This window comes from Eretmochelys imbricata, chromosome 27 (assembly GCF_965152235.1).
Source record: "Eretmochelys imbricata isolate rEreImb1 chromosome 27, rEreImb1.hap1, whole genome shotgun sequence".
Taxonomy (NCBI): domain Eukaryota; kingdom Metazoa; phylum Chordata; order Testudines; family Cheloniidae; genus Eretmochelys; species Eretmochelys imbricata.
The window spans coordinates 6,272,468-6,284,963 of NC_135598.1; the positions used below are offsets into that span (position 1 = coordinate 6,272,468).

At 45.2% G+C, this 12,496-nt stretch overlaps 1 protein-coding gene across 10 annotated transcripts in view; it reads left to right on the forward strand.

Moving 5' to 3' along the window:
* Nucleotides 1-977: 977 nt before the first annotated feature.
* METTL2A (methyltransferase 2A, tRNA N3-cytidine) overlaps nt 978-12,496 on the forward strand; it is a 34,462-nt gene continuing 22,943 nt past the window's right edge. For all 10 annotated transcript variants that reach the window (XR_013344605.1, XR_013344606.1, XR_013344604.1 and 7 more), the window contains exons 1-4: nt 978-1,112; nt 3,031-3,122; nt 8,992-9,371; nt 11,490-11,539. Coding sequence is in view for 7 of the 10 variants with exons in the window: in XM_077806051.1 (XP_077662177.1) it covers nt 994-1,112; nt 3,031-3,122; nt 8,992-9,371; nt 11,490-11,539 (641 nt within the window). In the remaining 3 variants the exon portion in view is untranslated. The remainder of the gene's footprint in view (nt 1,113-3,030; nt 3,123-8,991; nt 9,372-11,489; nt 11,540-12,496) is intronic.

Sequence of the window (12,496 nt, forward strand, 5' to 3'; positions counted from 1 at the left end):
AAAATTAATTGCAATTAATTTCACTGTTAATAGAATACCAATTGAAATTTATTAACTAGTTTTGGATGTTTTTCTACATTTTTGAATATATCAATTTCAATTACAACACAGAATAAAGCATACAGTGCTCACTTTCTATTATTTTTATTACTAATATTTGCAGTGTAAAAATGATAAACAAAAGAAACAGTATTTTTCAGTTCACCTCCAAGTACTGTAGTGCAATCTCTTTATCATGAAAGTGAAACTTACAAATGTAGATTTTTTTTGTTACATAACTGGACTCAAAAACAAAACAATGTAAAACGTTAGCGCGTACAAGTCCACTCAGTCCTACTTCTTGTTCAGCCAATCGCTCAGACAACGAAGTTTGGTTACAGCTGCAGGAGACAATGCTGCTTGCTTCTTGTTTACAATGACACCTGACAGCGAGCACAGGCATTTGCATGACACTGTTGTAGCCGAGGTTGCAAGATATTTACGTTCCAGATGCACTAAAGATTCACGTGTCCCTTCATGCTTCAGCCACCGTTCCAGAGGACACGTGTCCAGGCTGATGATGCTCGTTAAAAAGCAAAGCGTTAATTAAATGTGTGCCTGCCCTCCTGGGGGAGAACGGTATGTCGCCTGCTCTGTCAGTGCAGCTGTCACATGGGGGAAAAAGGAGCAGCCGGGCCCTTGCTCCCTGAAACCAAAGGCTGTGCGATGGGGGCTGGGTGACCCCACTGCTCTGGGTGGGACGGGCCCCTAGCACCCCTTGCCCCACGTGGGACACATGACACGGGTGGGCGGTGACCTCACTGCTCGTGGGGCTGATCCCCCGCCCGGGGCCCGGACGTGCGCGCGCAGGCGGCGGGCGGGAACTGGGGCGAGGGCGGGTGGGGCCCGCTGTTCCCGCCCTTCCCAGGCCGCCTGCTGGCCAAGGTAGTTCTCTCTCCGGTCGGACAGCGGGGGTCAGGCGGGAGGTTCCGGTTCCGGGTCGCGCAGCCTGTCATGGCGGCGCCCAGCGGGCCGGAGGAAGAGGTGGCGGCGGCCCCGGCCCCTGGGAGGAGGCAGCCGTTCGGGAGCCGCTTTCTGACCGACCCGAGCCGGCTCTTCCAGCACAACGCCTGGTGAGGGGACCCCCGCCGCCCCGAGAGCCGCCCTCGGGGTGGGCCGAGCCGAGCCGAGACAGCCGCCCTGGGGGGAACGACCCCCCCTTTCTGCGAGCAGCTTCCTCCTGCCCGGGGGGCACCCACCCCCACCACGCGCAGCCCGACCCCCAGCCCCGGGGGGCGCAGACACCCTCCTGCCGGCAGCGCCCCCCCAGCCCCGAGGGGTACTGATCCCCCCGTCTGTGCACTTGCGCAGACTCCCCCAGCCCTTGGGGGTCACTGACATCCCCTGCACACAGCACCCCCCCGGCCCTGGAGGCACCAAACGACCCCCAGTCCAGAGAGGCAATGATCCACTCCTCTGTGCGCTCACACAGCCTCCCCCCACGCACAACCTCCCTCCGCCCAGTGGGCACTGACACCCCCCACGCGCAGCCCGACCCCCAGCCCCGAGGGGTACCGATCCCCCCTCTGTGCACTTGCGCAGACTCCCCCAGCCTGGGGGGCACCGACCCCTCACCACACGCAACCAGATCTCCAGCCCCAGGGGCACTGACAACCCCCAGCCCTGAGGGGTAATGATCCACTCCTCTGTGCACTCACGCAGCCCCGGGGGGGCGGCACAAACACACCCCCCCCCCCCACACACACACGCAACCTCCCCCAGCCTGGTGGGCACTGACACCCCCCACGCGCAGCCTGACCCCCCCAGCCTCGAGGAGCATCCTGCGGAACTGGGAGAACCGCCCCCCTTTCCACGTGCGCACAGTTCTCCCCCGTAGGCCCCAGGGGAACCAAGCCCCCACCCGCCTTTCCATGCAGACCATCCTGCCGCAGGGGAACCAAGCACCCCGATGGGAACTGTTCCTTCTCTCCAACTGCACAACCCGTCTCCCTTCTCACTTGATGGTAGGGTGACTAGATGTCCTGATTTTATAGGGACAGTCCTGATTTTGGGGTCTTTTTCTTATATAAGCGCCTATTACCCTCCACCCCCGTCCCAATTTTTTTACATTTGCTGTCTGATTACCCTACTTGGTGATCCAGTTTTGGATTATGTGACTCAAAGGCGCTTCATAAATGTAAATCCTCAATTTCCTGTTTCCAGAAGTGAGGCATTCTTAGGGATCTACTGTTCTGTTTCTTTAAGTCTTTTGTCTCTATCAAATAGTATTGAAAGAATAACCCATTTTAGGTCCTGAATAATTCTGCTAGGCCCCTACATTTCTTTGTCCTGTCTCCTTTGCATCATCTTGCTTCACTCTTTTTAAATTATCACTTACTTTAATGCCTGCGCAGCTGTGTATGCACATTGAAACTGTCAACATGTTTTTAACATCTGAAAGTTTCCCTGTATCCAGTGCTATCTCTAGGGTATTCATGCATATTGTTCAATATTAAATCTGTGTATGAATTAAAGCAATTTAGTACATGACAGGAGTATTGTCTGCTTTGTCAATAAAGGGTGCCTATTTGTATCAAATGTGATAGTGATTTTGTGGTGTGGATTTGTGTCCATTGAAACTGGATGGACATCCAAAACCATTCACATACACCTCTGAACAGCCATCACATGTTATGTGATCAGCTTTAGATCACTACCTAACTGGCCCAGAGTTGAATTGGAGACCTACAGATGAAAACCCTATTATTACCAGTTCAGTGAGCCGTCTAATTCCCTCCCTTTGTTTGCTTATTAAGAGTGGTTTTGGTTCTTAATTTACCAGATATTGAAATGCTGTTGCACTGCCAGCAGCTCCCCTCCCCCCCGCCATCTTAACCTTCCTAGCTAAAGCGGCAAAGAGTCCTGTGGCAATAATGTCTGTTAGTCTATAAGGTGCCACAAGAGTCTTTGCCGCTTTTACAGATCCAGACTAACACGGCTACTCTTCTGATACCTTCCTAGCTAAGTAGCTTATTTTATTTTTCCTAACAGGGATAATGTAGAATGGTCTGAAGAGCAGGAAGCCAGTGCAAGGAACAAAGTTCAAGAGAATAGCAGGCAGCTTGTTCCACAAGACAAACAAGGTACTTCTAGATGTCACTCTATTTCTTACAAATCTTGACGTATCAATACAATAGCTGACTATTCTAGCCAAAAACAAAGATTCATCTTCATTTATTCCCCCCCAAAATTTCCAAAACTGCTGATTTTAAAGACTCAGGGTCTGTTTAGTATGTGCCACTAGATGCCTTTAGAACTTTTCCCATAACTCATCCCATTAGACTTTAATGATAGGTTTCAGAGTAGCAGCTGTGTTAGTCTGTATCTGCAAAAAGAACAGGAGTACTTGTGGCACCTTAGAGACTAACAAATTTATTAGAGCATAAGCTTTTGTGGGCTATAGCCCACTTCATCGGATGCATAGAAAGGAACCTATAGTAAGAAGATATATACATACAGATAAGTTGGAAGTTGCTATACAAACTGTGAGAGGCTAATTAGTTAAGATGAGCTATTATCAGTAGGAGAAAAAAGCTTTTGTAGTGATAATCAAGATGGCCCATTTAGACAGTTGACAAGAAGATGTGACTTTAAGTGATCTTGGCTGGGAGGATCACTTTGGCCTTGAACTCCCTTGTTGATGTTTTATGTATTAATAGGAAATGCCATAAATCATATAAACAAACTTCTCCACTGGGAGAAGGGCAAGGGGCTGATTCTGTTCTGCCTTCATGGCTGTCTATCTGTCTAGCAGCTTAATGACTTCTAACATTTAATCTTCAGGTTCCTTGCATCCTGATATGTTGCTTTTGAAATAAACTCAGTTTTTCTCCTGTTAAGCTATAGGCAGAATTAGAGGTACCCATATTTATCTGCATTAAGTTAATGGTAATAGTTGAAACAGAGACTAAGAAAAATGTTAGTTTATCCAAGATCATGCATTGAATGATTGGCATCAAATCATAGGATTGGAAGGGATCTCATGAGGTCTTCTAGTCCAGTCCCCTGCACTCAAGGCAGGACCAAGCACTATCTAGACTAGGGGTGGGCAAACTTTTTGGACCGAGGGCCACATCGGGGTTGTGAAACTGTACAGAGGGCCGGGTAGGGAAGGCTGTGCCTCACCAAACAGCCTGGCCCCTCCTCCTATCTGCCACCTCCCACTTCCCACCCCCTGACTGCCCCCCTCAGAACCCCGAACCCATCCAACCCCTCTGCTCCTTGTACCCTGACTGCCCCAACCCCTATCCACATCCCTGCCCTCTGACAGGCCCCCCAGGACTCCACTCCCAACCCTCCCTGTTCCCCGTCCCCTGACCGCCCCCCACCTCCACCCCATCCAACCACCCCCTGCTCCCTGAATGCCCCCCTGGGACCTCTGCCCACTTGGGCCAGAGCAGTGGTGGTGTGGCTGTGGGGGAGAGGGAACAGCAGGGGAGGGGCCGGGGACTAGCCTCCCCGGCCAGGAGCTCAAGGGCCGGGCAGGACGGTCCTGCGGGCCGGATGTGGCCTGCGGGCCGTAGTTTGCCCACCTCTGATCTAGACCATCCCTAACAGGTGTCTGTCCAACCTACTCTTAAAAATCTCTAATGACAGAGATTCCACAGCCTCCCTAGGCAATTTATTCCAGTGCTTAATTACCCTGTTAGGACATTTTTCCTAATGTCCCATCTAAACTGCACTTACTTCAATTTAAGCCCATTGCCTCTTGTCCTATCCTCAAAGATTAACGAGAACAATTTTTCTCCCTTCTCCTTGTAAGAATCTTTTACATGCTTGAAGACTGTTATGTCCCCCCTCAGTCTTCTCTTCTCCAGCCTAAACAAACCCGGTTTATTCAATCTTCCCTCATAGATCATGCTTTGTAGACCTTTAATCATTTTTGTTGCTCTTCTCTGGACTTTCTCCAAATCTTTCCTGAATTGTGGCACCCCGAACTGGACACAATAGTCTAGTTGAGGCCTGATCAGTGTGGTACTAAAGTTCTAAGCTGGTTCTTTCAAATTCCCTTCACTTGCTCAGACCTTGGTGCAAGAGATATTGGCGTATCCATCACTTAAACTCACAGTAGTTATAAAATCTGAATCAAGCTGGAGAAGCATAGCTCTGCAGCTAATGTTTTGGTTAAAGCTGCTCTAAAGTTCACCCAGCACCTTTCCTTTCCTACTCCTCTCCTTTCCTCTCCTACTCTCTGCTGTCCTCTGCTATATCTTTCTCTCAAGAGCAAGACTAGGGATTTGGTTGATGTTACTTGTTATATCCCACCTCACGCTTGGATGTAGCTAAATAGGAATAGTCTATGTTGGTATTTCTACAGAAGGCTGCTCCTGGGTATCGAGCTGGACTTTCTTCTTTAATTAAAATTAAAGGAGCATGAGTCTATTACATCTGTAAGGCAAAAATGCGATTTCGGATGGGGCTATTCAGGCCCTTTCCATGTAGCATTCCATTGTGTTCACAGTAGCAGGCTTTTTACTATGGCTAAGATTGACCCTCCTAAACGCTTGGGTCTAGATTCTCAAAAGTGCTCAGTACCCAGCAGCAGCAATTGTGATATCCAACATGCTGAGTTCATTTGAAAATCAGGCCATTAGAGAATACGAGAAAACTATCCACTAGCTTTGCTTACTCCTAGAGTAGAGGAGAGATGGTAACTCTGGCACCTCTGTGGGACTTAATATACTGCTATAATTCAGTGCATGGTACTCCGTAGTGGTATTCTAGACAGAATGGAATCCCTGCTGAAGCTCTTGTGATCTAAAGCATGGGTAGCTACACTACAGAGCAGTACAATGCAAAGCTGGATATTAGTCGTTACAGCTGCAGTATCTTGTCAAAGGTGGGCCTTCAGAATTTATTTTGAAGGAGAGGGGAGGGTGTCTGGGAAAGGGTATTAACTAGCTGGGGCATGGAAAAAGCAGTGTGGCTTCCACTCTTTCCCTTTGGAGACAATAATTCATTGTGTCCATGGAGTCTCTGATTCCCTCCTCATCTTCTGTGGCCATTAATTTTTGTTTGGGGACATATTTCATCCAGGAGATTCCTCTCGTGTGAAAGGGTGAGTATGGGCTGGACTTTGGGGGTTGTCCTCACAAGGAAGAGCAGAGAGATCTGCAGGAATCCAGCTCACACATGGACGTCGTCTCATACTAGAGTTCTGACTAAAGGGAATATTTTTAATATTCCTGATCTTGAAGCAGGAATTATGGGTGAAGTTCATTGGGCCATGCCGGGAAAACGTCAAATTAGATGATTATAATGGATCTTTCTGGACGTAAAATCTATTTTGTGAGTGATACTTATCAGCTGGTCCTTGAATTCTTGTTCTTACGCTTCTACTAATAGTCTGCACTGATATGAGGTCTTTGTTGTTTTACAAACAGTAAGTGCCACAACACCTCTGAGGTAGGTAAGGCTTTATACAGGACTGCTAGAAGGACCACCACACCTCTGGGATAGAAAATAACCTCTGTCCAGTAATGCACAGCACTACTGCGTTATTCTTCAGGACAGGAAATGCATAGTATCTCATGCAGTGGCTATCACGGGAGGCATTTAGGTGAGAGGTTCTCAACCAGGCGTACAAGTACCCCTTGGGGTATTCAGACGTCTTCCAGGGGTTACACCAACTCATCTATATATTTGCCGAGTTTTACAACAGGCTACACAAAAAGCACCAGCGAAGTCAGTACAGACTAAAATTTCATACAGACAATGACTTATTTATATGGCACTATATACTGAAATGTAAGTACAATATTTATATTCCAATTGATTTTATAATTATATGGTAAAAATGAGAAAGTCAGCAATTTTTTAGTGATAGCATGCTGTGACACTTTTGTATTTTTATGGCTGATTTTGTAAGCAAGTAGTTTTTAAGTGAGGTGGAGCTTGGGGATACGCAGGACAAATCAGACTCCTGAAAGGGGTACAGTAGTGTGGAAAGGTTGAGAGCCACTGATGTAGGTAATTAGAATGTAGATCGCCAAGTTGAAACCTTGCCAAGATACCAAGGTTATCTTCCCCTACGTGTATGAACATGTGGAATTTTATCAGTACCTCATGTTTTCTCATCTGAAAGATGGCACCACTAGCACTGTACTTCCTTGCCTCCACATTAAGGCATTGGTTCCATGGAGCTCAGGAAAGCCACCAGCTACTGAATCAACAATACCACTTCCTCTGGAACTTTAGTGGTCTTTGTCTCCCGTGTTAACACTGAATAGGCTTGACTCTGCTTAGTTTGAGATCTGATTGGATCACAGCATGAGGTTTTGGTTAAACCTGTCAAATGTTAAAATCTCTCTTGACTTGGATCTGAGGACATGGCTCTTTGAGGCCCTTATAACTAAGATAAAGTTAGAGGGATTATTTTTATATTTAGTAGTTTGTGCTTCAAGATAAATCCTGCTAAAAATACACCCAGAACTGACTTTTCAATTCTTTGCCAAAACAATTTTTTTTTCCATTGCCGAAGCCTTCTTTTAGACTGAGACTGCATTTCTCCCCAGACATTTCCAGCCTTCTTTTCTTTATCCTCCTTCAGACCCCTCTTATACAGTTAGGGAGATTCCAGCTTAATTTTCTGTGTCGCAGGCTGGCTCAAGAGTAACTCCAATTTTAATGGATGCCCCTGCTTAAGCCTTCTGTCCTTGGTGGGTGGTAGAGAAATAGAGTGAGAACTGTAGAAGAGGGTGAGTAATCATAATCGTAGGTGAATTTTCTGAGTTCAGTAAATAACAAGTCACTGTCCAAAGTTGTTTAAGGGCTTGCATGTTGTTGAAATGCAGTTGGAGTCTGTGGCCCTCAGCCATAACACTTACAAGTTGATCAGCAGCATAAGGGCACTGAAATTAGTTATCTCTTCCCAGCACAGTAGGCCAGGACTTCTCATGCCAAAACCTCACTTGAGAGAGAGGCTCACCACATTTGGAAGATGCTAATCAGTTCCTCATGCTGAGTCCATTTCCCAAGAGAGGAAGCAGCTCCAAGAACGGTATTAGGTATCTGAAATCTGTGCAGTCATGTCATGGAAATTTTCAGGCCATTTCTGATCCCATTAGAAACTAACTCAATCACCTCCACTCCACATCCGCAATAGAGAGGAGTTCTTCCTGCTCTTGCTCAGTATTGTGTTACTCATTTTATTAAATTGATCCAGGAGGTCTGAGAGATTAGAATCTGCAAGTGATAACACTCCCCACTAAGGTTTCTTGGCTGCATGGGGGAGCAGACATTTCCCTTAGTCTTCTTTTCCTGTCTGTAATCTCAGAAATGTCTGATGCTCTAAATTGCACAAAACACTGGAAAATAAAATACTGGGAGCAGTCCTGTGCTGGCCGTAAGACTAAGTTATAATAATGTTTGTAATTTCACACAATTTCAAAGCATGCTACAAATACTACCCAAGCCTTGCACAACCTCTATGAGGTAGCTGAGTACTACCCCATTTTTCAGATGGGAAGCTAAAAGGCCTGATCCCAGAATATACTAAGCACCTTCATCTCTCATTGATTTCACTGGCAGTAGTAGGTGCTCAGTACTTCTCAGGGGTGAGGCCCTAAATGACTTTCCTCAGGTCCCAGAGAGAGTCCGTGGAAGTGACAGGGAATAGGACCCAGAGGTTCTTTATCAGTTCTCGACAAATAGGCCTTTTCTATTTCAGTGCAGAGAAAATCCAGCTAGAAAGACAGACAACTTCTTTCACAAACACCTTCCTTTTTTATTCCTAATGAGGTAGTGTGATGTCATAGCTGGGGAGAGGGCTGATCGCTCCTCATGCAAGGCAATTAGACTCAAATCAGGATGCTCCTTGATGAATAAGCCTAATTCTTAAATAAGTTGCTAAATACAGCATGGAGCTTGTGACCCCTGTTTGATTAAACTGATTCCAAGCTAAGAACTTTGACTTGTCTTCTGTTGACCTTTCTTCTGTGTCTTTGTTTACAGTTGAATATGAGCTCAATGCTAATGAATACTGGAATGATTTCTATAAAATCCATGAAAATGGCTTCTTCAAGGACAGACACTGGCTATTCACTGAATTTCCTGAACTGGCACCAAACCAGAACCTAAGTCAACCTGAGGCTTCTGCATACAAAGATGGTTGCACCAGAAAACCCAGAAACACCGGGCAGGGGAGCTGTGAAAATGGTCTTTGTTCATTGGAAACCAGAACACAAGAGCATCATCAATTGGACTTGATGAAAGACAGTAGTAATATCATCAACAGACTCGACACAGATGGAGAAGGAATACTGAAGTTGGGTGACCTGAAACTAAGTGATGGTGACTTCCCAGGATCCTCTGCCACTTACCGTATACTAGAGGTAACGTCAGTGAGTGAGAGAAACAGCATCTTTCCCAAGTGAATCAAACTTGCCGTCAGAATCTTTGTTCACGAAGGTGACAGACTTCAAACTAACATGTTGTCGTGTACAGCCTCACCAAATCCTGCAGCCAACACAACTTTACATACAGAACCAACAGTCTTTCTTACAAATCTATCCCAAAGCTCTTTACAGAAATGAATAATAGGAGAGAAGCTGTAACATAGGCAAGGAGAGAGCTTAATTTTCAGCTGAAATTTGATATGAGGGAAAGATTCAGGAAGGTTGCTGCAGAGGAGAAGGCTCTTGTACCAGCAGTAATGAGACTAAGCAAAGGAATACACATAGTCACAGAGTTTGAGGCCAGTAGGGACCACCAGATCATCTCATTTGACCCCCGTCCCCATATTCCACAGACCACTAGCATTACTCAGCACCTGTACAATAAACCCAACAACCAAAATTAGACCAAAGTATTACAGCCCACAGGAGACTAAACTGTTATGTGCCACAGGCAGAGAATAGGATTGTCCAAGACCCCTGTAATGGCAGAGAAATGATTAAATGAGATATGCCCAGATAATCCTGACAAGTGATTTGCACCCACATGCTGCAGAGGAAAGCAAAAAACCCCCATAACAAGTGGGGTGTGGGAGGATAGAGAGAGGACCACAGATGTGAGATGGACTGGAGCAGCTCAGTGGAGGGTGTTAAAAACAAAGAGGAAAACTTTGCACTGAATTAAACCTGTTGGGTTTTGGTTCAGATTGGTCTTTGTGACCAACTAGTTCCCAAAGGGATCCGTATCTGACTCTGTCCCACACTGAGGCCTTCTGAGATTCAAAATGCAAGTTATTACTATCTGATGTTAAAGTAACGGCTGAGGTCTCAGCATGAATTCTCGTTGTGTAAAGAGCTGGTTTGTTAACCGTGTTCAGGAAGCTTTCCTCTGTCCCTGACTTCTGGGTTCTGCTCCTGAGTCTGTCTGACTTGAGTGACATAAAACTCTGAAAACTATATTGCAGACAAAACAAATCTTTGCAGTACAGCTAAGGAATTCTCAGGTAGTTGTGAGGTCTCAAAATGGTGATGCATAAGGGGTATCAACAGCATTCCTATAACAGATTGTAGAACTCATTGGGCTAATAAACTATTAAAGCTGAAATATTTGTGCTGAGTTTGCCCACACAACCTGTCACTGTGGATGATCAGTCATCATATATCTGTGGCTGGTTCAGTTTAAGAGTTGCCTTAACAGCAGTGGCCCGCCACCTGTTCTGTTGGAGCCCTGTTCTCCCAGAGGTGAGTCAGCATAAATAGCTTTGCAGCTCTCTGCAGGATCCTAGCACCTAAAACCGTGTTAGAGGCAACTTTCCATGCTATTATACCATCTCTGCTCTCATATCCCACCGGTATGCTTTCTGCACCCGCCGTCATTTCAAACATCCAATAGTACATTCCATTCTGCTTACTTCAGTCCTTCCACAGAAGTCCCTAAACATTCAGGAACAAAAGCCGCTGAACTAAATTGTATGGCTTCTCTTCTCTTCAAATGAAGGTGAGGGGCAAGGGGCAGTAGCACCGCAGGCCCAGTTATAACTAGGGATAGTAGGAGAGCCATCTAGAAAGGGAGACTGAAATAATAGGGTGCAACTATAACAGAAAGAAAAAGAGAGCAAAGCAAATTTCCTTCTCCTCCCCCACCCTTCCTCATTGTCTCTGTATGGAAATGAAACTGACTAACTCCTGGCCTTTGAGACTGCCTGAGTGACTCATACTGGTTGTTATGCTTGCAATTCCAGCTATAACAACTTTCAAGAATATCAGTGATCCACACAATCTGCCAGACTGTTGGTAGAATTAGGTAGCTAGCTTGGTGGCTTCCTGTGGATGCTTGGCTGCAGGGCCTGATCCTGAAAGGTGCTGAGCATCTTCATCTCTTATTAATGGGAGTTGCAGGTGTTCGTTGCTGTTTGGGATTGGTCCCCAGTAGGTTGCTGGAACATCATTTTGTGGCTCGAGGGTGATGCTTTGTAACAGCTGCTAAGTTCAGACTAGAAAGCAGGAGTCAGTGAGGAAAACAGTACAGGTGTGTAACTGGCTGCTCTTTTTCTGCAGGTTGGCTGTGGTGCTGGAAATACGGTCTTCCCAATTTTGCAAACCAACAAGTAAGCAGCTTTGATTATTTATTACTTGTAGAGAAAAAATTAGTAACTGGAAATGTTGTGTTCCACTCCTTTTTTTTTTAAATGCATAGACCCATTGCATATAAAAGAGGCTAAACACAAACACACCCACTTGTCAATTCTGTCCACACACGTTTGAATGATTGAATTGAGGTTAAAAGGTTGCTGAGACTCCTTAGGATGCGTTTGGTGGTCATGAAATTCTGCACATCCACTCATCTGTGGCTTTCAAAGCACTCTACAGACAAGCTTCCCAATCTCTGTTTTCCCTCCTATCCCCCAAGACTTTAAGCATCAATGTACAGATGGGGATAACGGAAGCACAGAGGCGCTAAGTAACTCAACCAAGACCACACAGGAAGTCATTGGTAGAGATGCGGATAAAGCCCAGTGCTCCTAACTCCCAGCTGCATGCTCTAACCATTAGACCCACTTCTTCCCTAAAACTTACTCTGCAAGTTGAATTGATTTTAAATCAACAGTTTTAATCCTAATTTAAATCAGCAAGCAGGAAACCTTGATTTAAGTCAACAATTTTAATCTTGTTTTGCATTTGTACTACTTAGTTCTTTTCCTAAAGAAAGATTGCTTCTCATTGGCTGGTAACCATTAAAACGTTGATTTACTAAACTAAATATAGCCTTTACACTAAATTTGGTACTGCTTGTTGCTAACCAGGAGGATACACTATCTCAATACACATTTATTTAAGAAATTATATAGCTTAATTTACATTATTCAGATTTGTAATTTTTCATTTTTTTTATTGTGTTGGAAAATGGTGAATTTCTTTTTGACTAGATGAAGATTAATTTAGATGGAAATTGGAATTCAATTAAAATGCACAAATCCAGCATTTAAAAATTTTTTTTATTGCTTAAATACAACTACCTTATATATGGTGGATACAAAAGAAAAAAGAAAGAGGTAAATAGTGAG